Source organism: Volvox carteri, assembly GCF_000143455.1.
Source record: "Volvox carteri f. nagariensis unplaced genomic scaffold VOLCAscaffold_1, whole genome shotgun sequence".
Lineage (NCBI taxonomy): Eukaryota > Viridiplantae > Chlorophyta > Chlorophyceae > Chlamydomonadales > Volvocaceae > Volvox > Volvox carteri.
The window spans coordinates 2,245,683-2,268,828 of NW_003307545.1; the positions used below are offsets into that span (position 1 = coordinate 2,245,683).

A 23,146-nucleotide genomic window follows, 5' to 3' on the forward strand; every position below is an offset into this window, starting at 1 on the left:
ACGTCCAAGCTCCTGGTTGCCGGCACCGTTGTAGAGAGGTTGCAGGGTGACGAGTTGGTAGTTGTGGCGGTTGAGTCTGTTGTAGCGGTAGCGGTTACGATGCCGAAAAATAGGGGGCCCTGAGCCGAGGAGGAGCTCTGCTGCGGTCCTGTAGTTGACTGGAAAACTTTTGGTTAGGAGGGGCAGAAATGGACAAAATTTTGTGATTTATTGAGCAATGTAGACGTCCTCGACGGCAGCAGCAAGAAGACCATTATCATGATCATCATCATCCTCATCGCCAGCAGGAACCGCCACGCCGCCGGGAGCACGGGAGCACGGGAGCACGGGACAGTCGCCTTCGCTTCGGGAGCCTAGTTTTAGCCTCTGGGTAGTTTTACCCAGATTGCCCGCGCCCCTTTGTGGTCCAACCAGCTGGGGCCCGCCGGGACATGTGAGTAGGGCGCGCAATCCAATAATACCTCTTTAAAAAAACTGCACAACCTTCCTTATGTAGGGCGTACGTAGGGCGTCACGGGCAGATTGACTCGCATGCGAGGGTGCAGCCCGCATAACCCACCGCGGAATCTAATTTTGTACGGTAAACTGCGCACGAGATCTAACATTGATCTGAAAAGACCGAAGAATTTAGCAGTAGGATTGTGAAGTTTGCACAGGCAACGGGTTGCGAAGGGCTAAGGGCTCGACGGAAGCACAGGACTCACTTTTCCCGCCATCGTACCTTGCCTGGACAGGTTGGACCAGTTTCGGTTGGGAAAATATCTCCTTCCGGCAACGACGTGGCCACAGACCAATAAGTCATGGGAACGTTTCTCATTCCCTTTTGTTTCTAGTAATCATTCGTGCCATTTTCATGTTGCGGCCAATCGACCTGACTCAGGAGACGGTGCTGAAGACAACTCTTGGTTGCTCCGTGATAGACGGCTTCTTGAGAGGTGGATTGCGCTGTGGAATTATAACAGAACTTACAGGTGGTAAAGCGTTCCCAGTTTCTTCACGCTGCAGTTCGACGCGAAGTTGGTGCAGTTGCGCGGACAGTTAGGTCGATGCCATGATCTACCGAATCCAAACCAGCACTTCATTTTCTGCCGCACCCACAGGCGAATCAACCGCTGGTAAGACGCAACTGGTGCTTCAGAGCCTTTTGACCGTGCAACTCCCACAAAGCGAGGGCGGGCTTAACGGCAAGGCTGTGTAAGTCTTCGTTCCTTTGTTCGTGTGCCTGCCCGCCTGCTTTACAACAGCTCCATGCCCTTCCCAGAAAACTCAATTATATCCATGGGTAATGGCTTGGGGTTCTTGCAAATAGCGCCCCAGCCACAAGCCGCGCACACAGCAGTAGTATACAGAACTCGCCATCCGGCGCCGAATGGCCATCTCGATCCATTTCCTCACTCCCCGTCTGCCGCGCACATACACACACAGGTACATCTACACTGAAGGTAAACCCCCGGTGGAGCGCCTGCAAGCCATCCTAGCCAACCGTTTCCAGGGGTAGGCACTGGGCAGTACGGCCGTACTGCAGCAGTGTCAGACGAATGTGCGCACTGAGCTTTGGGCCATAGCATTATCAGGACTCCGCTTGTGTAGGAAGTTGTCAGTCAATGCATTAAGGGATGAGGCCGCTGTGCGACGCAAAAAGACGAAGAAGCGAAAAGACGAGGAAAAGAAAGTCACCGACGCATCGTGTGCAGGTCTTTCATTAAAACCATTATATTCTTCCTGCCGCCATCGCCGTGGCGGCGGCGGGGGGGATGCATGCCATTTGGAGATGTGCCTAGTCCGATGACGGACGGCCATAGTGGTACCACTAAGCGCAAGCACGCCGCTCATGTACCGCTGTATGTGTAGTATGCTCACTGCCGTACTTGCTCCTTGTGTCTCTACCAGGCGACCTGACGTCAGCCTAGCCAACGTGCTAATCGAGGAGCGCCCTATTGCCACACCGGAAGATCTACTGAGATCTGTACGGCAGCTCGAGGCGCTACTGGAGAGGGAGGCGGCGGTGCCGCCGCTGCCGCCGCCACATCTAACTTCCGGAGGTGGCGCCGCGGGAGCGAGTGGTGGCCGTCGGGTGCGGTTTCTGCATCGGGGAGGAGAGGTTTAGTTGCCGTACAGGGGCCCTTTCGCAGCCCCCGCTAAGTTCAGGAGCTCTCTGCTGAGGCAGACATGTGGCTGGGGGGGGCGGGTGCCATGACCTCACTGTAAAAACGGCATCCTACTCCCCAAGCAGTGGCCGCCAGGCGCCAGCGCATAGTGCTCGTGCCTGAGACATATCGTGTGTCATATCGTGGCAGCTATTTTCCTTCCTCTCGTAGAACTCCAAGCAGTGGCCGCCGTCCGTCTCTTTAGTTGGCTTAATCCTTCTTGGGTTGCGCTGCCAGGTGGTTCGACTGCTTGTAATCGACTCCGTGGCTCGCGTATTCCGCGATGTCGCGGAGGGGGACGAGCCACAGGTAAGTGTTGGGGGGAGGGGTGTAAGGGGGGAGCCCCGGCGAGCGGGGGAGGGCGTCAACACGTCCTCCTCACTGGGGGCCGCCGCAATGGCGGGGCTATTGACCGTCCACGGGGCCCCCTCCTCCCCGGGGCTGTCACACGGGCGGGGCCCCGCACTTGTGCGGAACTTGTAACTCAGGGTATTGAGCTGGGAGGGACACGTATTATGGGACACTGCACCGCACCCGCTGCGCCCTTTTGTGGCCTCATCCTCACCTTGCGTGGCCTCCTCCTCCTCCTCATTATCATCGCCATCATCATCGTCATCATCATCATCATCATGTCCATATTACAGTTTCAGTGTCCGCGCAAATGCGGAGGGTACCGTCAAAGCAGGGGGGCATGGACCGAAGGAAAGAGGTTATGCCCCCGACGGTGTCGGGGGCGACTATCGTCATCCTCCCGCTCCCGTATGAGAACGAAGCGGCGGAGCGCTGCGTGCATAGTCTCCGAGACCTCAGGGTTTATGCTGCTGCACGTCAACACTGCCACCTTTGTTATCATGACCTGAGGCGTAATGAAGAAGCCGCGATGCCACCGTTGTTCCTTGCCGAGCTTCACATTTCACCTCCCGCGTGTGTTCTCTTTCCTTTCATCAGCCAGCTGTTGTGATGCCGGTGCGGGTGGGGTCTGCAGGTACAACAGCTGCAGCGCCGAGCCACGCAGCTATTCGGGCTTGCAACCCTACTCAAGGTAGGTGTGTGGTCACACGGGGGTGGTCACACGTGGGTGGTCACACACTTGCTTGGCTTTGTGTTTTGTGTGTGTAGACGGTGGAGATGCTGGGGGCATTCAATCCCCATGAGACACCGCCTGCATTGGGTGGTGTTATGGATGCAGTGGGCTAGCAGGCCCTGGGCCCCAACTCTCCTCACCCGTACACCCTCTCTCCCCTCTGCAGCGGTTAGCCCAGCAGCACCAGCTGGCCGTTCTGCTAACCAACCAGGTGATGGACGACTTCAACGACTCGGACTCACAAGCTGTAACGTCACGGGTGGGTCGCATGATGGATGGATGGATGTGGCTCTCATCCAAACACCTCACATGAACAGCAAACATAACATGTGCGCTGACGTAGACCTCCCAACGATCGCACCGCTTCCCCCCCGGCGTCCACGTCCTTCATACACGGCGTTCCAGCCGTTCTTGCAACTGATGTGTGGACTGGACTTGACCTACATACTCTACTGGGGTCCGCATGGGGTTCGGGGTCCTCCTATTTGGCAGGTGACAGCACCAGGGTCCAGGGCGGCGCCGCTGCTCAGCTCCGGTCGCCGAGTGCTACCGGCGCTGGGGCTGGCCTGGGCCAACTGCGTCAATTGCCGCCTATTCGCCGCACGACACGACTCCTGGAATGGTGTCGTCGTACGCAGCCTGCAGGTGCGCGCATGTATTATAGCGTGGCTTTCTTTGCATGCGTCCTGGGCTGTGTACAGAGTTTTCTTGACTACTGAAACTTGACCAACGGCTTGGCCACTGATATAGTATCATCCATATCTTGTATGGCCACGCATTCCTTACCACGGTGAATTTCCAAGATGCGGCCTAGACTAGACTTTAGCTATCTTCTCCCTATCCGCAGGTGGTATTTGCGCCCTACCTACCGCACTCCTACTGTTGCTTCCGAGTTGATCACCAGGGCGTCTGGGGGTTAGCGGAGGAAAGCGGCGACGACGGACTGGGGGCCAATAAGCCGTTGCCCCCCAGTGACGTGCAGCCGCTCCGATAACTATTATGTTAATGTGCCCTTGCCCAAGAAATCAGGAACTCAGAAACGTTCTTTCGCTGAGCATGAATTAATGCGATGTCGTGGTGTAGGCCAAGTGCGAAAATAATGTCGGATTTCCAAGCAGGTTCGGTGTTCACGTACAAGTTAATACGTTTGTATACAATGCTAGATTGTTTCTTTCAAATACAGCACCACCATGTAACTTCTTATATAGTTCCAAGCAGTCACACTGCATATGGCAAACCACTGTTCCGTCTATTTCGCATGGGGCAAGCCGGGGGCCGTAAGTGGTACACCATACTCAGAATGTCCACCTCCCAACCCCTGTGTATTCGTTTGAGATTTAGAGCTGGACATTCTGCTGCAGTACATGACCGAGGCATAGCATGTTCTGCGATTGTATTCATGCGGCTGAAAATGTTTTAGGCAAGGAGTCGCACATATGATCACAGCAGCGTCTATGCCGTTACACACCCCTGAATGCGCAAAAGCAGCCAGCACAGACAACCTGTGGGGATGCAATCGGCAAAAGGACACCAGCGAGAGGGATGCGGCAGTTTAGCAGGTTTAAAGAGAAAGCCTAATCACTAACAATGCAACGGAATTGGCGGTAGGCAGCTAGGGCAACGGAAACTTAGGCCGTCAACAGAAAACATTCGTCTAGGAGCTTCATTCATCCCAAGCAAATCATTCCCTACCCACACATACCAGGCAACAAGTTAGGGCACGTGGACAACACGGGAGTTGTTGGGCGCTGGGGGTTTCACAGACCGCGGTTACCGTACAAATGACCCGAACACAATCATTCGCCAGGCCGAAACCGAAACTGATGGAGGGGGAAAAGACGAACCACTAGTGCTGGGCGCGCACAACTTTCCACACTAGGTTGTGGGCATGTCATCCCCCCATAATGGTTTAAAAACAACCGACCCGCCCCGGACCAGGACCCAGCGCACCGTTTACACCAGGCCCTCCTTGATGATGTCGTACGGGATGGCGGCAATGGTCTCCACCTTCTCCGGGATCAGCTCGAAGCCGCCGCGGGGCCCCTGGGGCACACGCTTCGTCTTGGGCACCGGCTCTGCAACGCAAGCACGTAGAGTGGGGACTCAGACATCAGGATGTATGGGCCCCGTATATACAGGGGATTGCAGGAGGGCCAAAAGACACGTGTACACTGAAAAGGATTTCGGTTCCTCTGAGATTACAATAATCTGTGTATCTCTCCACACGGTGGCGGGAAATGATGAGAAATGATATCAACGTCCAGCACAAGCCCAAATGCACCATCAGCTGCTGGTAATTCAATTGAGTGAGCGAACCCAGAGACTCACCGCCCTTGGCCTTGGCCGCAGCCTTGGCCGCATCATTTGCTGCACGGCGCGCCAGGAACTCCTCGCGGCACCGCGATGGCTGAACGTGCTCCACACGCACGTGAATGCGCTTCTTGATAATACGGTGGCCAACCTGATGGAGGATAACACATGCAGGGGTGAAAACGCTGAAACGTAGTTTTCTTAGTACGCACAACTGAACAAAATTGGATTTCACAGCTCACAGGGCAGTTCAAAACCCACATGCAGGATTGTACACGGACGACGTTTCCTCCGACACGTTCGCACGCGAGTCCCAAGGTAATGAGTACAGGATAGACGCCCCGAACAACACATAACTGCAGAAAATCATCCTCATCTTAATCCCACGCAAAGCATCACAGGAAAATCAGCAACAGGTCCGCACCCTCCGACCCAGAAAGACCAACGGCTCAGCACTTAGGCAACCCATGCACTCAGAACAAATTGCAGTTGCCAGGACTACTCGACCCAAATGGATTCCGCTGACAAACCAGGAAGTTCCAACATTAAGGGCATCATAATTCCCAGTACCCTAGGCTCTGTCAGGATAACCCAGTAAGCATAGGCACACTGGCTGCCGGAGGTGTTCCTCCGTGTAGCTGCTTGGATCCAGAGGTAACGGCGCCACCCGTGTGAGAAAGAGAGGTTACGTGTGCAGCCAACGCCAAGTTGGCATTCCATACCCAGGGTTAGAAGCTGGTCAAGGCTCCATACCCCCACCCCTGGCCGGCTCTAGTTTTAACAGAAACTCTGCGGTCTGAGCTAGCTGTACGTATTGTGTGGTCTTATGACTCACGGACACGTCCCCTCTTGCACATATCATGGCCCGACTGTTTTCGGTAAACTGTGGGGTCGTAATCCCATGCTGCGGATCAAACAGGTACAACTCCCTCATGGCCTGCTTTGAAAACCGGGCGTGCCAAGATGGCTGTGCATTGATCATCGTGACATTTTGACCGCTGCTCCTTGCTACTCCACGGTCCTGACCATTGCCGCTCTGCGCCAAGCCTGCCGTGCTTCTTCGCTGGCTCCTCCATTGCTGTGGGGCTTGTCCACATCAATACTGGCCGCTCTGGTTGGGTCCAGCCATGTCCACACCATGGGTATCTAACCAACGCAAGGCCAGGCTGTACATGACCAGAAAGCCCCCCCACGCCTTATAGAATTGCCGAAACCGATTTCCCAGCCCAGTTCCACGCCATTTGCCTTACCCGCTTGTTTATCTCCACACCGATGGCGCGCTTAGTGACGTTCCAGACGACACCAGTCTTGCCCTGGTACCACTTGTGGGGCATACCCTACAAAAATTCATTACATATTGCGATGTCCCGGGCGTAAGCGCCAACGAACAGCTTTTTACGGCGGCTGAGCAAGCGCCGCATTTCACCAGAAGCCAATAAGCACCATAATTCGTCCAGTAACCCAATACATACCTTATGAATGGCACCATTAACCTTGATGTCCACGAAGTCCCCGAGCTTGTAGGTCCGCAGGTACGTGGTCAGTGGAATGAAGCCCTTCTGGCGAAAGCCACGGGCAAACATATGCCGCGTGCGGGCACGGAGACCTTGGCCACCCGGCATTCTTCCTTGCTCTTTTGTTCTGCGACAGACGAGTAATGGCCCCCGCTTGAAAGTTCCGCCCTACGGTTATCCGCGATTAATCTAATGTCCTTGCAGCAATACTCACCAAAAAGGGGCAAGTTCCCGAAAAAGAGAGACTACCTTGACCATCGATTGGCCAAGTAGGCGGCCGGTTTGCACTCCAGGGTGGCTCTTCCAAACTCACTCTAGACTCTGCAAAATAACACATTGTTACATCTTTTATGCACCTGTCGGTCTTAGGTATTCATACCGCTGTAAAATTTATCCCGAAGTAAACTGTGTCCGGCCTGTGATGTAGTCGCGTTGCGACAATGTCCACGATAGGCCCACCCATTCAAGCCCCGTAGCAACTTAGCATCGATACATTACTTACTCTACACCGAGCGTCTCAAAAACCCTCCTTTCCGCTCACGTTTGGTGCTTAGCTTCGCCAACCGTCGGACAGCCGACCCTGGGGACGTGACTCTCGTTCACCCTGGCGGAGAAGCGAGTCCCGAACACAGCTCGGGGCATTTTTTTCGTACCAAGGCGACGACGGCTCCTAAGCGGGTAGACTTTTCGGCGGTCCTGAGTCCATCGGGCAAGAAGCAATGTCCGACAAGTAGGTTATCGGACCCATGCTGCGATTAAGACCGGGCCTCGTGCGTCGTGGCTGTACTTTTCACCAAATCGAATCACCGAATGCCGCGGTGCCGAAGGAAAGCGGATCAGTGACCATGTGAACCCCATCTACTACCTGCCTAGCTGCTTAGCTGCCTGCTTATGCACCCTCCCCTGCATCTCTGGCCTCATCATCACCGTTCAGATGCCCACCCCCGCACACCGCTTGGGAGAACCCCCTTCTGCATTATGGTCCACCACCTGGCTTTCCCTGGTGCCGTTTGTCTTGGCAAGTGCGTGTAATACTGTATGTATGACTGTATGTATGACTGGCGCTGGCCGGCCGGCTTGGCCTCACCTCTTGAGCCACACGCACAGTCAACCTCTGAATTCCCTGGAGTTTTCTCGTTACGGACTTCGCACTTTCCCCCTCCTGTCCCCGCCTGATGCAACCCATTTCCATTTCATCCCCCTTCCAGCTTTCCGCTTGATACCAATCAAATCAAATCGAAAATTCAAAGACACGAATATAAATTACGATTTGGATTATATCAATTTCCTCTCTCCTTTTTTGGTTTCGGCTACAGGACCAAGGTGCTGTGCAAATACCACATGTCCGGGGTATGCCGTTTCGGAGCCGACTGCGCCTTCTCCCACGACCTGACCGACCTCCCCAACCTGGTGGGTGGGTGGGTGGGTGGGCGCCGTCGATGTTGCTAGTCCAGCATGAAGAGTTGATCTGGGTTTGAAGTACGGAAGTACGGAAATATGTATTGGGGGGAAAATGCAATAAGGCGTCAAGGCAGGTGGCGGGTCTGTACGAACAGCGCCAAACCTCGTGGGGGGCGCTGTAGTAGTATGTAGTAGTGTGTAGTAGTATGATGATGGCTTTGGGGTTCAGGGGCTGTCCTGGGCTTTGTGCTCCCATCGTATTTGGGTCCTTCAGATCGCCCCTTTTCTGTTTCCGGGTAGGGTCGTCCAGCCAGCCAGCGACTCCCCCACTCCCAGCAGCACCATAAGCCCCACCTTAGGAGCAAGGGGCGCATAAGAAGGGCAGACTGAAGGGTCCTCCATTTCGGCGGGGCCCCCCCCCACCCCCACCGGTCAGTTCAACTTCCCCCCTCCCCCTCCCCCTTCAAGAACGCCTACTGGTCAGTTCTGCTTCTTGCTCACCCTTTCCTTGGCAGCAGCTTCACGCGGGTTCGTGGTTCGCCTTCCCCCCCCCCCAACCCCCCACCCCGCCGGGAATGTAAACGAATAGGTGTGCAAGTACTACCTGGCGGGGTGCTGTGCGTACGGCAACCGTTGTCGGTACGACCATAAACGACCCGAGTACAGCTGGAAAAGCAGTAGTAGGTCAGGTCAGGCGGCGTCGGCCCAACTGCCCGGAGCTCCGTCAACGTCACAACCGCCACTACAACCGCAACAACGACATCAAGAAGGACAGCAGCAGCAGCAGCAGCAGCAGCAGCAACAGCAAGACACGACGGGGCAGCTCAGGGTGGGCTCGCATGCGGACGGGCAGCACCAGCAGCACCTCCAGCAGCACATGGCTCGGCTGCCAAGGTCGCTTTTGGACACCAACGCCGTCGGGACGGATGGGGAAGGTGGGGGGGCCGGCGCCAGCGGCGGGACGTCGTCTAGGCGGTCAGGGATTGGTGTTACGGTTCATGACTCCTGGGAGGATGCCGCGGCGGCGCTAGCGGAGGAAGCTCCCCCAGGTGAGGCTTGCACCGCCAGCGGGGGCGCTCAGAACGACGAGATGGAACAAGGGTACGAAGAGTACGGCGAATACGGCGAGATGGAAGGCGGGTACGACGAGGAAAACGGTTTGGATTACGAGCACGGCGAGGGGGGCTATTACGACGGGTACGGCCAGCAGTACGGGTACGGCTACTGCGGGGAACGCAAGTACGACGATGTCTGCGGCGGGATCCATGGCTATGACGATGGCGGCGACGGCGACGGAGAGGAAGCCGGCGGCGGCGGCGGTGGCGGCCTGACAATGGTGGATGACGACGTAGGGCTGCTACAGGAGCAGGAACTAGCGGCGGCGGCAGCGACAGGCACCCGGCCGCCAGTACTCCAAGGGGGCAGTAGCGGCGGCGGCGGCGGCGGTCATTCCCGTTGGGCAGCGGCACAGCATCCTTGGGAGCTGGCGGCGACGCCGGGTGGCGGCGGCATCAGCGGGCGCGGTACGGCAGCGGCAGTGGATCCCGTGGATCCCGCAGATGTGGATTTATGTCCGGGTTTTTCGCTGCACGGGCGATGTGCCCAGGGGGAGGACTGTGAACTGATTCACGGCCTCCAGTGTGAGGTGGGTGTGATGGCGGCCTAGGGCTTGGGTTCGGGTTCAATCCGTACTTGTTGACTTGTTGACCGCTGACCGCCTACAGCACCTCTGTAGTTGTGAAATCGTGGCTCATGCTTCAGCTGAAAGCCCTAGGTTGTCACGACGGCATCGGGCTGGGCAGTGAGCTGGATGATAGTGATAATGATGTTAACAAATGAATGGAAGTTAAAAACTGACCCATCGTGTGTGCCGTATAAATACACATGCACACATACACACACGTACACACACACGCGCGCGATATCCACCCTCGCTGTTTGCGTCCTGCCCCGAGCAACACCAGATCTGCCACAAGTTCCGGATCAATCCGTACAACCCGGAGGCTGCTGAGGAGCACCGCTCCACGTGTCGGCTGCGCCACGAGCGGTTGGAGGCCCGTCTGAGGTCTGCTTCGGTGGAGTGCGGCATCTGCCTGGAGCTCGTGCTGTCCAAACCCAGGTGGGTCGGTGGGTCGGCGGATCACAGCGCGGGTCGGGGGGCGCCTTGCCGTCGCGGGGAGGGAGGGGAGGACGGGAGGGCGGAGTAGGGGGTTGGAGGGCGGAGGAATATGCAGGAGAGGCCAAAGAAGGCAACCTGCGGATGGTGGAAGTTGGGATGGGGGAGTACATGGGAACAAGGGGTGCTTGTGTAGACGGAATGAAAAGAATGAAGAAATTCGGTGCTGCTGAAGTACTCCGGTGAACCGCATGTACCGGCGTGCTCTTCCACTTCGTCTCCTGCCCTGCGCCCGCCTCGTACTCTTCATTGTCATGGCCACCGTGTGTACGGATGCCGCGCTGTACAGTGTGTCGGAGCGGCGCTTCGGTCTGCTCACGTCGTGCGACCACGCTTTTTGCCTGGCTTGCATCCGGTCCTGGAGGGGCCGTACAGACGATGCGACCCTCGCGACCGACACTGCCGTACGCACCTGCCCCATCTGTCGTACGCCGTCGCATTTTGTGACGCCGTCGCTGGTGTGGCCGGCATCCTCGGAGGAGAAGGCCGGCATCGTGTCGGCGTACAAGGACCGTCTGGCGAGCATTGACTGTAAGCACTTCAACTTTGGCGAGGGCAGCTGCCCCTTCTCCACCAGCTGCTTCTATCGACACATGTACAAGGACGGCAGGCTGGAGGTGGGTGGTGGTGGAGTATGTACGGACTCCAATGGAATGTCAATGAATCAACCAAGAGGGAAGTAGCTGGTCGCCAACTGATGGTTTAATTTCAGCTTCCTTCTCCTTCCCCTCCTCCTTCTCCGGACCCTCTTTGCGTCTTGAACCCTGCCTTTGCCTCTGCGCTGCTGCTTCAACTCTCCGTAATTCCCATTGGGCCGGCTATTGACTCCCCCCCCCGCACCCCCCGGTCCCGTAGGAGCCGGTGCTGCGCAGAGCCGGCAACGCGGATGGCGACATCCGGGTTGTGATGCCCCTGCGGCTGTCCGCATTCCTGGACACCCCACAAGCTCTGAGGCTGCTGAGTCGGCGGCGGTAGTTAGTCGGAACGAGGCAGGCAGGGGGGTGCGGACCCTGGCCTTCCTGCGGTGCTCTACAGCCGCTGCAGCTGCTGTTACTGCTCCAGCTGCAGCTGCAGTTGCTGTTAACTGTGTGTAATACATATACTGCAGGCGGCGGTATTGCGCTTCATGATGGCGGTGGTGATGCAGTAGTGCTCTAGTTACAGTTGCAGGTTGTTACATGGTACGATTTGATATTCAGGTAGCTCTTGTTGGAGGCTTTGGTTGCGGTTATTGTTGTCGATGATGCGTCAGGACTCAGAAGCGGTAGGGTTGCGGTGGCACGAGAACCTTTCATGATGCGGGACCCATCATGATGATGCGGGACCCATCATGATGATGCGGAACCGGGACCCACACTCCCTACCTCAGCCCCAAGGAGGTGGAGGAGGCGGAGGACACGCCCTGAGGTGCACCGTGTATGTATGTCGGCGGGGAACGGGAGGTGAAGGGAAGGTGAGGTGAGGTGAGTGTGTCTCGAGGACCCGTAGGAAACAAGCCAAGGCGGACCACAGCATGGGTGGCACACAGCCACATGTTCAGTACTGTGTTGATCCATGTGTTACCCCCTGTGCGGGCCGGGCCCCCGCTAGGAGAGGTATGGATACCGCTTGAGAGAAGAGTACCGCCACGTAGTCGACAAGTTTTAATGTACACATTTATGTTGCGGAGCTAGGCCACACGTGTGTGTGTGTGTGTGTGTGTGTGTGTGTGTGTGTGTGTGTTACATGGTCGTTTCTGGAACCGCCTCCGAAAGCAAGTGGGGTCCATTGCTCATGCAGTTTTACGGCAGGAGATAACCGATGCTCTGACCAACCCGGAATGGGAGGGTTGGGGAACCTCAATGTTACGACTGTTTTCCTTCTTGGAGAGCAATATTTGGAGCGGAATACCGCAAGAAGTTATGGGGGTAAAGGAGCGTGTTGACTGGTTGTTGAGTAGGCCTCTACCCGAAGGAGCGATGATAACGGCACTAAGAGAGCGTTTGATGAGCGGCTGGGACCATACGCGTCTGACTGTCTTGCCAGAGGAGTACCCATCAGATGGGAAGCAACTGGGGGTGCAAATGGCGACGCATAAGCACTGGATGGGGCTGCCCTTTTCGGGAGCCGCAGCCGTCATGTGGCCAACACATGCTAAGTTTTTCATTCCTCGTTTAGCACATCGTAAGCTAATGCAGTTTCGTTTATGTTGCTGGGCTCTGGAGGCAAACAGAGCACGAAGAGGCAAGTACCATGTCCCCAGGGGGCAGCGGTTTTGCCGCTGTTGTGGTACTAATAGCCGAATCGAGGATGAAAAACACGTGTTATTGGAATGCCCAGCCTATAATGATAGTCTGGGCTGATGTGCGGTGTTTCCTGTTCTCCGTGGCTTTTAGGCGTATAGATATTGCCCTTGGGCCTTCGGCTCGTACGGGTAGTTTTACAGTTATGGGGTCACGCCCCCCCAACCATGTAACACACACACACACACATGGTCGTGGGGTGCGTTCCCCGTACCTATGTGAAATGGAGCTAGGCCATATGTGTCGCATGTGTGTGTGCGGGATTTCTTAAGCCCGCCGTGTATATGCTGGCCCGGGGGACGCGGGTCATGGACGAGGAGGTCCAAAATATACCAATACCTTGCCCCATGTAAATGTTAACTTAGGGATGGTAGGCACGTGTGGGTATTTGCAGGTTACGAAGGGGCAAAGTGTCGTAGCCGTGCCAGTGTACATTTTAGGTAGTAATTGCATCGCCTCGCTTAAGCCCTTGATATGTTGCCGAGGCTTGGCTCATTGTGCGATGCAGCCGCGTGTAGAGATCCATGCGAAACCCAAATATCTAGAAAAAATGATCACAGCTCGAGACACCATGGTGCCGAAAGCAACCTTCAAACTGACAAGGTCCTTGCGTTTCAATATGGTGGTGTTAAAAAACACCGATTTTTTGGGGAAGCGCACACGGCACGCCGAGCTTTAAGCCCGCTCGCCACGAATGCGGCGCGCCAGCTGGATGTCCTTGGGCATGATGGTGACGCGCTTGGCGTGGATGGCGCACAGGTTGGTATCCTCGAACAGGCCCACCAGGTAGGCCTCGGCAGCCTCCTGCAGCGCCAGCACGGCCTGGCTCTGGAAGCGCAGATCCGTCTTGAAGTCCTGGGCAATCTCGCGCACCAGCCGCTGGAAAGGAAGCTTGCGAATAAGCAGCTCAGTACTCTTCTGGTACTTACGAATCTCGCGGAGAGCCACTAAAAAATGCAACAAGAAAAGGGTACGGCCGGGGAAGCGGGAGGGGGCAAAAGGGGCGCGCATGTATACTTAGAAAACAGTTGATACTTGCTTCTGATGGATAGGAATGGAACGTAACCAGCAGCGCGACGGTCAAGGTCGTTTTTTAGCTATAAAACGTGAGTGGGCGACACGGCGAGGAGAGCTGCTCCGGAAAAACAAGACAAGTAACAGAAAGCTGCTGCCATTGGCCGTTATCAGGGCCTCCTTACCAGTGCCAGGCCGGTAGCGGTGCGGCTTCTTCACGCCACCTGTGGCCGGAGTCTTGCGAGCTGCCTTGGTGGCAAGCTGCTTGCGGGGCGCCTTGCCACCGGTGGACTTGCGAGCAGTTTGCTTGGTGCGGGCCATTTCAACAATCTGATAAGCGAGAAGTATAATGAGACGTTTGTCTTGTTAGCTTAAATTGTATAAGATCACTTGGACGGGGGAGTTTATATCATGGGCATCGTTCTCAATTTTGCAATAGCTTCGAGGTCGGCTCACCGGGTCCGCCGTACGCTCGTCCAACAAATTACGTCCAATAAGCCCGCGCACTTCGCAAATTACAGAAACAACATCGCTGCTAATCTTGCCCAACTTTCAACTTCGCTATCCAAGTCACATTAAGTAACCATGTCGGGACGTGGCAAGGGCGGAAAGGGCTTGGGCAAGGGAGGAGCTAAGCGCCATCGCAAGGTGCTTCGCGACAACATTCAGGGTATCACGAAGCCTGCTATCCGTCGTCTGGCACGTCGTGGCGGTGTGAAGCGTATCAGCGGCCTCATCTACGAGGAGACCCGCACTGTGCTGAAGAACTTCCTTGAGAATGTCATCCGTGACTCGGTCACGTACACCGAGCACGCTCGCCGCAAGACTGTGACCGCCATGGACGTCGTGTATGCTCTGAAGCGCCAGGGCCGCACCCTCTACGGCTTCGGTGGTTAAGCTGGAGGTGGCGTCGATGGGTTCTGCAAGCCCACCATAAAACCCGGTGTTTTTAAACACCACCAACGTTCATTCAAATTCATTTCTTTTCCGCTGCTCCTGCGTTTTTTTATTTTTCGCCATTGCTTCTGCGAAGTGAAGTGCTAGCAAGGCATGTCCGATTCCGTACGGGCAGGGAATATCGAAGAGGAAAGGGACATTCTACCTGTTCATCGTTTTGGAGGGCAGGGCGAGGGGGCAGCGCCCTGAGCGTGGTCTAGCATGGGGAGTTGGGGATCCGGGCTGTGTGTGTTTTGTGTGCTCGTGTGGTTGCCCTCTCCCCGGAAATTGGGGCCCGTCGGAGTGAGGGGAATGGGTTCTGTGCTGTCTGGCATCAGAGTAGAGAAGACGTAGGTGGCTTATGAGAGTGGAGAGGAGGTGGGAAAGCGGTGGAGGAGAGTGGTTTGGAGGTGGAGAACAGGTGTTGCTGGTTTCGGCCGGTCAGGGTCAGGAGGGGAGGGGTCTCGGTGTGGTAAGCGGGAGCAGGCAGCGTCTGTGAGCCGTGCCTTTTCCGGGCTTTATATGGGGGCGCCGTGCTGGCTTGTCATCCCCCCCGCGGCAATAGGTGTTTTTGCTGTGTCTTGCGCTGGGCTGCACCCGGGAACCCGCAACCCCCAGGAGGAGACTGACAGGCGGACCAGTTTCGCCTCGTTTGTGAGTGGACCGGCGAGGTAGTGGTGGCCACCCTCGGGAAGTGTTCGTTGCTCGTGGTAGTTGAACAGCTGGCCTTCAAGGACCAGTGTGCGAGTACTCGCTTTGTGTTGGTCTTCTCTGTGCAACCGTATCTCGGCTTATGTGGTGTGTCGTCTCAGGCCTGTGGTCCTCCGTGTAGCTCTTGCCTTGCTGGCTGCGTGGGGCCCTGGTTTTTGAGTGTGTAGAGGAGCCCCCTGAGTAGAGCCCCTGCCCCCGGTGGTGTTCTCTATTTGTTCTTGTTTTGGTGATCAAGAGGGACGAGAGCGCGCGAATAAGCAGGCCAGGCAAAGTGGCGCCTTTCGTGCGGCCCTCGCTTAGTTCGGTCAGCAGTCTTCTGCGCCGCTGTGTTGCCTAGCCAGGGGCTGGGAGAGCGTCCCGGTTGGCGTGAGTGAGGGAATGAGGCGCGCGCGGAGGAACAGACGGACGTAGAGCCGCGCGCCCATCCCTGCGCTGTGTTTCGGCCCGGTCAGGGCCCCCGGTGCTCGTCCTTTATCGGGCGAGCCGCCCACAGTGTAACACCCCATCAACAACAACAACAACATCATCATGTTTCACCGACATACTTCGGCACCTTCGGCATCTATATACTTTAGTACGTGGTCAGCTGCTTCACCAGGACCCCGGTGTTTCCCTGTCTCGCACAATCGTGTCCGGTCGTACTGTGCCGAATAAACCCTTCGTACATCCCAACCAGAACCGGAGTCCTATCCCTTTCAGTGTTTGTCGTAGCTTTTAGGACGCTGTCGGTATCACTCTGGGTACCCTATAGCTGCGCCTTTCCGCCTGGTCGCTCCATTATTTATAATTCAGGCCCATTCCTCCAGATTGGGATCATGCCTTGTCGCATTATGTCCTGCCGCAGCAGGCCCAGGCGCTTTCTCTCGACCCTCCCCGCCTGTGTCAAATTGTCGTCGATGCCGACCTTCTGATGCCGCAGGACCTCAGCTGCCCTGAAGAATGAGGGACGTTCCGTTATATCAAAGTATGCGCACCAGGTCCTGCGGTCTTTGCTCGGATCGTCCCCCAGGAGCCTGATCCGCTTAATATTGACGTCCGCCTCCCTTAGGACGTTCTTTAACCTGCTCTCGTCCACACTCCCAGTGGTAAAGATCCGCATGCTATCCAGGTAGAAGAGCCCATTTTGGTGGACTAGGCCGAAGGCGTCGTAGAAGACTCCTCCGCCATTCTTCATGAAGTATTTTAACTCGGCTTGTTCATACTTTATCATGCGGAGTTCCTGGTTTGTAGATGCCAGGCCTCAGACCAGCCCTGGCTAACTTATCAATCAACGGCCATTGTTGGCCGGTTCTTCACGGTGTTGCAGTTGAATGAATAGTTAGCCGGGCTGGTGGGAAGCCTGGCATCTGCAAACCTAAGGGAGGCGGGCATCACCCGCAAGCGGATCAGACCCCTGGGCAACGACCCGAGCAAAGACCGTAGGACCTGGTGTGCATACTTTGACCTTTCTTCAGGGCATCTGAGGTCATGCGACACCAGAAGATCGGCATCGACGACAACCTAACACAGGCAGGGAGGCTCGAGAGAAAGCGCCTGGCCCCGCTGCAGCAGGGCATGATTGCAGTCTGGAGGATTGGGGACAAGTAGTATTTAAAGGAGTGGTCAGGCGAAAAGGTGCAGCCATATGGGATTCAGAATGAGGCTGACAGCGACCTGGGCTTGGTTTTGCCAATAGCGGAGCCAACAACGGGCGCGCTGTAAGAATGGTTGCAGACCAAGTTGTTAGAGAGCTGCCCACAACAGTGGTTACTTGGTGGCAGCACAGGGGGCGGTGAAGGAGGGGCCAGCGGCAGCAGGGGCACCGGAGGTGGCACCTCGGGAGTGGCAGCAGCAGCTACGACTGCAACAGCAGCCAGGAAAGGGGTGTGTACGGGGCCCAAAGACGGCGGCCACAGGGTCTGCAGCACCAGCTGCCGCAGCCACAGTGAACCCAGTGGTAGCTATTGCACCAGCAGTGGTCACCTCGGGTGTGTGGTGTATGGGCACCGGTATCCTCATCCGTGGCCTGCAGGGCAGGGCCAGCAGTGATAGTGCCCTCAGTGGGGCCTAGCCTGGCCACAAGAGCCCCTCCTCCACCACCTCCCGAGCCAGCCCCACCCAGCTCTGAGCTGACACTCATCGAGAACAACAAAAGTAAGATACCACCCGAGGCCAGACTGTGAAGGCAAAGCCCCCCAAACAGCTGTTGTGAACTGTTGGTGTTATCGGACTAACATACACGGCTTCACCAGGCACTCTGGAATGGGCAAGCTACCGGCTGCCAGCCGGACGCGACCCACGGGTGCAGGGGTTCAATAGCAGGGGCATGGATACGGAGGTGCATGAAACGGGCAGGGGGGCGAGGGAGGAAGCAGCAGTGGGGGAAGGGACGACAGGGCCTGCGATTAACTGGCGGGTAACAGGGCAAACCGCTTCCAAATCTCCCGAACGCTGATGAAATGGATGACACCTAGGGGTGTGTGGGCAACGGATTTTATAGTGGGATGTACATGGGCTGTTGGAGGCGGGAGTTTTCAACCTCAACCATTCAGGAATTAGGTCATTCATCACGAGTCATGACATTGCAGTGATAGCTGAGGCGCATTTGAGAGACACAATTGAGGATAAATACATAGTCTTGAAAGGGTTCCGTATCTTCCGGGTGGAGAGGTCAAAGGAAGCCCTGAGGGCCGATTATGGAGGTGTTGCACTGTATGTTCAGGAGTCACGGAAACAATTACCAGACAACAGAAAAATACCTAACCATTTGGATATACTAAACACTGAAATTTTGTTTTACCGTACCGATTTCCTTATATCCTGAAAATAAAGTTTTATTTTGCCGGCCCGTCAATTTTTTTATGGGGAGCCAGAAAAACCGGTAACTCATGCGGGGTAGTGCACAAGGACAACCAGTTGCCAGGGTGCGACGTCATTTGGGCACGCATTAGCCTTTCTACAGGTGGTAGTCTCCTGATGGGAGCCCAGAGATTATCTTGCACCAGAGATGTCCAGGTCTACCCGGATGGTGGAGGCACCATATCACAGCGCTTACATGAATGGCATCCCAGATTTGGAGCAGTTGCAGGCTGCACGCGAGATCATGGGGTTGAAGGACTCCGGGAGTACTAGAATTACGATGGACTCGGAGTTCGGAATTGTCAGGGCTAAGTTTGCAATTTCTTTGGTGCCCAGCTTGGGGCGCTCTGCAGGTCCGAAGGGCAGCTCGTGATGAACGGCGGTTGAGAGGGGACCTCGAAGGCCGCCTAACTTTCCCTAAGTATGATTGACTTGTTCATAGTGACTCCGCGTGTATTTCACCAGTACACCACCTTTCTGAGGGTGGGAAACCTGATTGAGGTGGATGGATGGAAGCCACCGGCCCTTGATGCTCATTCTTAATGTTACAGTGGGTGATGGAGGTGGGCGTACGATGGGTAAGGGCCGGAAAGCCCGGGTGGAGTTTAATGTTGTTCGTTAACATGATTACACGGCCTGTTTTGAGGTGGGGTCCCCCACCATGCATGGCTTACGCCAAGGGGCCCAGGATCTGCAGAGTGGAGTTTGCGACACCGCACAAGCTGTCGACCGTATTGGAGGTGTCCTGTGTAAAGTCATGGTGAGGCCCTTCGGTGCGCATCATGCTGCCGGCATGATGTCAGGTGGGGATACCGCTTGGTGGAACCGGGAATGCCGGCAAACGCGACAGTGCATGTTGGGTGTAGGCCACTGCTGGCTCCAGGCCGGGTGAGTAATAATACGGGTCCGGAATGGGAGGCTTTCTGCCACGCGCAGACAGATTACAACCGGGCAAAAAGGCATGTAAAGGCGGCATATGAGGAGGGCAGGATGAGAACTTTTATGGCCAAGTTCCGGCATGATTAACGAGCTTTAGGGCGGGTTTTGGGAGGGAAGTTGAGAGAGCGATCTGCAATACATGATATTGGGGTTCATTCAGGGAGCACTTTGCTTTGCTGTTACTGTGGGCCTTATGGTGTGATTCGGCTTTTGAACCTCACTAACTTAGGGCAACACCTAGGGGGGCAGGAATGGCGGACATCCCACTCGGTTTGGGGCAGGACTGGACAGGCGACGGGAATCCTAGAGACCCACTTCATGCTGGAGGAAGTCACACATGCTGTTGACCGGCCGCCTAACAGTAAGGCGCCAGGCTTGGAAGCAGTACCGTCGGAGTGTTACCGCTATGCACACGTGCCTCAAGAAGAGGAAGGCCCTGTGTCGGGTAGAGGCGGATGCAGGCAACGGTGGGAAGTGAATCAGCTTGTTCCGGTGCTGCACGTGCTTTTGGAAGACATCGGGGCGACTGGGGACTTCCCACGACAGTTTACAACCACTGTCCTTACCCCAATTTACAAGAAGGGGGCCCCCAGCATGCCGAGTAACTACCGGGGCATAGTGTTAGGAGGCGCTTTGGTGAAGTGTGATGTGCTTGTTCTCCTGGATAGGCTCGTTCACATGGGGGAGACGCTTTAACTTAGGCACCGAGGCCAAGCGGGTTTCAGAAGAGGTTTTGGTACTACTCATCATCTCTCTGCCAAGCAGTACCTCACCGCTAGGCATGGCCAACCGGGACAGCGGCCGTTAATCATTGTGCAAGTTGACTTTGAGAAGGCATTTGACAAGCTGCCGCGGGAGGTAATGTGGCTTCGTTTGCAGGAGGTAGGGATTGAAGGGTCCATGCTGTGGTTGCTGATGCGGGCGAATTGAGTCAAAACAGGGTGTAAAACAAGGCTGTCCGCTGTCAACTGAGTTGCTTGGACTTTTCATTGAAACTCTTGCGGACGCCATCGACATGCATGACTGTTGCTAAAACCAGGGCACGGCAGGAGGATGCACCGAAGGTTGGGCAATGAGCGAGTGTCAATCCTCCTCTATGCTGATGACGTTAGTCTTCTGGCAACGACACCAGGACGCATGGGGGAGCTGCTTAACGTTGTGAACATGTTCTGTGATGATTTTGGGATGCGGCCAAATGTGTCGAAATGTGAACGCCTCGTTTTTGCGAGTGACAGCGACACAAGAAGTGCTGTTCAAGCATTGTGCTGTGAGCTCAGGCTGGCTGGGGAGGCCGTACCGGCTAAGGAGAGTGCACGATATCTGTGGTTTAGTGTATGGGCCAGAACGGCCGCTTTGTGCATACCGTCAGCAGCTGTACGACACAGCTAGGGCAGCTAACATGGACAAGCTAAAGTTTTTCGCCCCGGATGTGAGGATAAGGTGCTTTGATACGCAGGTACGAGCAATACTGTTGTTGTTGTTGTTAATGGAGTGTTACACTGTGGGCGGCTCGCCCAATAAAGGACGAGCACCGGGGGCCCTGACTGGGCCGAAACACAGCGCAGGGACGGGCGCGCGGCTCTACGTCCGTCTGTTCCTCCGCGCGCGCCTCATTCCCTCACTCACGCCAACCGGGACACTCTCCCAGCCCTTGGCTAGGCAACACAGCGGCGCAGAAGACTGCGAACCGAACTATGCAAGAACCGCACGAAAGGCGCCACTTCGCCTGGCCTGCCTATTCGCGCGCTCTCGTCCCTCTTGATCACCAAAACAAGAACAAATAGAGAACACCACCGGGGGCAGGGGCTCTACTCAGGGGGCTCCTCTACACACTCAACAAAAACCAGGGCCCCACGCAGCCAGCAAGGCAAGAGATACAAGGAGGACCACGGGCCTGAGACGACACACCACAAAAGCCGAGATATGATGTGTGAAACAGGGGGGTGTATCTTCGCCCGTGGCAGCTACCCTGCGAAACCCTGCCTTCCCCGGTATTTCGGGGCACCCTCATCCAGTCACCCTAGTCAACTTCTCAGTGGATCGCTCAGGTTCCGCACCCACCACCAGCATCCAACGGAATCTGCCGGGTCGACAGCGGCGCAACTCCATTCCTGGTCGGCTCGCAGGTTAACGGCTCGCCGAGATATGGATGCACAGAGAAGACCAACACAAAGCGAGTACTCTCACACTGGTCCTTGAAGGCTAGCTATTCAACTACCACGAGCGACGAACAACGAACACTTCCCGAGGGTGGCCACCACTACCTCGCCGGTCCACTCACAAACGAGGCAAAACTGGTCCGCATGTCAGTCTCCTCCTGGGGGTTGCGGGTTCCCGGGTGCAGCCCAGCGCGAGGAACAGCAAAAACACCTATTGCCGCGGGGGGGATGACAAGCCAGCACGGCGCCCCCCTATAAAGCCCGGAAAAGGCACGGCTCACAGACGCTGCCTGCTCCCGCTTACCACACCGAAATCCCTCCCCTCCTGACCCTGACCGGCCGGGACCAGCAACACCTGTTCTCCACCTCCAAACCACTCTCCTCCACCGCTTTCCCACCTCCTCTCCACGCTCACAAGCCACCTACATCTTCTCTACTCTGATGCCAGACAGCACAGAACCCATTCCCCTCACTCCGACGGGCCCCAATTCCCGGAGAGAGGGCAACCACACGAGCACACAAAACGCACACAGCCCGGATCCCCAACTCCCCCTGCTAGACCACGCTCAGGGCGCTGCCCTCTCGCCCAGCCCTCCAACTGACCAGGGCCTCCCTGCTCTCCTCACACCCTCACCCTTCCCACCTATCCCTACTCCCGGCTCTCTCACCCCCTCCCTCACTCTCCCTGCTCCCATTCCGGTAAGACCTCGACCCGACTCTATCACGGCAATTTAGGCCGTGATTTCCACCGGTGTTGCGCACCGCATCCGTTCCTCCACGACCGCCAGGATGGGGTGCTGCGGCCCGACTCTGTCCCAGCCGTGTCTGGGGGTCTCCAGCATTGCGAACGAGCGCAAAGGCGCCCAGAAGTCTGCCACCGCCCGGGCGCGTGCGCGGGCCAGTGGCGAGGCTCCTGTTGCGCCCGCTGTTGCTGCTGTTGCCACCGCCTCGCCCCCTCCCGCCCCTGCTTCCTGCGTTGGCCCATCATCCGCTGGGGCGTTTAGGGTGGGTCCTTCTTGCTGCATTGCACCTCCCGACGGGGTGAAGAAATCTGTGATGGCCCGCTGGCGGGATCTCTGCTGCTGGGGCTGCCCCATCATCTGTCGCTGTTGCTGTCGCTGCTGCTGCTGCTGTCCCGCCGTTGCTGTCGCCCCCATCCGTCCCTGTCGCCCGGTTGCTGCTCGGAGGCAGCACCTGCCGACTTCCATGGCGGATAGCGCCGCTAGGGCGATCACATCCCAAGGGCCCTGCTCACACCCGGGTGGCGCTTGGGCAAGCCAGAGCTGCTGCCGGGTGGTGGTGGCCCCTAATGTTGTCTGAGTGTGTGGCAGGTGCCTGTCGATCTGCTCCCGTACGGCACGTGCAACTGGACATTCCCAGAAATGGTGCAGACGCGGTGGGCAGGGTCGGCCGGCGGCGCCCCCATAGGTCCCACACCCGCATGGCTCAGTGGGCACCCGGGCTAGGTGCGTGTTGCCAGGTAGGGGCACGCCATCCACGGCGAGACGCCACATTGTCTCCTTGTTCTCATTCTCCCAGCGCACCCCATGCCACAAGCGTGCCAGAGTTGCCTGAAAGCGGCTAAGCTCGGCTGAATTGTCAGGCTGGGCCTGGGCCTCGGGCGTGTTCAGGGCC

At 56.6% G+C, this 23,146-nt stretch overlaps 5 protein-coding genes across 5 annotated transcripts; 3 read left to right on the top strand and 2 right to left on the bottom strand.

Moving 5' to 3' along the window:
- Window positions 1-853: 853 nt before the first annotated feature.
- VOLCADRAFT_86044 (DNA repair protein (X-ray repair)) lies at window positions 854-4,225 on the top strand (the record flags this gene model as incomplete). Its single annotated transcript, XM_002945711.1, has 9 exons — window positions 854-935; window positions 1,101-1,194; window positions 1,426-1,494; window positions 1,891-2,074; window positions 2,385-2,456; window positions 3,133-3,189; window positions 3,398-3,490; window positions 3,637-3,876; window positions 4,079-4,225. The coding sequence occupies 9 exons, from the start codon at window positions 854-856 to the stop codon at window positions 4,223-4,225; spliced, it is 1,038 nt and encodes a 345-aa protein (XP_002945757.1).
- Window positions 4,226-4,616: 391 nt separating this feature from the next.
- Window positions 4,617-7,295, bottom strand: rpl21 (component of cytosolic 80S ribosome and 60S large subunit). Its single transcript, XM_002946065.1, has 6 exons — window positions 7,270-7,295; window positions 7,014-7,182; window positions 6,792-6,878; window positions 5,560-5,692; window positions 5,182-5,306; window positions 4,617-4,733 (listed from the first exon to the last, which is right to left on the bottom strand). The coding sequence occupies exons 2-5, from the start codon at window positions 7,161-7,163 to the stop codon at window positions 5,185-5,187; spliced, it is 492 nt and encodes a 163-aa protein (XP_002946111.1). The 5' UTR covers window positions 7,164-7,182; window positions 7,270-7,295; the 3' UTR covers window positions 4,617-4,733; window positions 5,182-5,184.
- A 334-nt stretch (window positions 7,296-7,629) lies between these two features.
- VOLCADRAFT_102729 (uncharacterized protein) lies at window positions 7,630-12,541 on the top strand. The gene is made up of 10 exons (XM_002945712.1): window positions 7,630-7,785; window positions 7,990-8,077; window positions 8,372-8,465; window positions 9,046-9,095; window positions 9,351-9,505; window positions 9,809-10,101; window positions 10,421-10,575; window positions 10,922-11,249; window positions 11,488-11,606; window positions 12,002-12,541. Exons 2-10 carry the CDS (start codon window positions 8,034-8,036, stop codon window positions 12,036-12,038), a joined length of 1,275 nt encoding a protein of 424 aa, XP_002945758.1. The 5' UTR covers window positions 7,630-7,785; window positions 7,990-8,033; the 3' UTR covers window positions 12,039-12,541.
- Window positions 12,542-13,589: 1,048 nt separating this feature from the next.
- Window positions 13,590-14,249, bottom strand: hstH3-8 (histone H3; the record flags this gene model as incomplete). Its single annotated transcript, XM_002946066.1, has 2 exons — window positions 13,590-13,861; window positions 14,114-14,249. 2 exons carry the CDS (start codon window positions 14,247-14,249, stop codon window positions 13,590-13,592), a joined length of 408 nt encoding a protein of 135 aa, XP_002946112.1.
- A 264-nt stretch (window positions 14,250-14,513) lies between these two features.
- On the top strand, window positions 14,514-14,825 carry hstH4-8 (histone H4; the record flags this gene model as incomplete). The annotated part of the gene is made up of 1 exon (XM_002945713.1): window positions 14,514-14,825. The coding sequence occupies one exon, from the start codon at window positions 14,514-14,516 to the stop codon at window positions 14,823-14,825; it is 312 nt and encodes a 103-aa protein (XP_002945759.1).
- Between the last annotated feature and the right edge of the window lie 8,321 nt (window positions 14,826-23,146).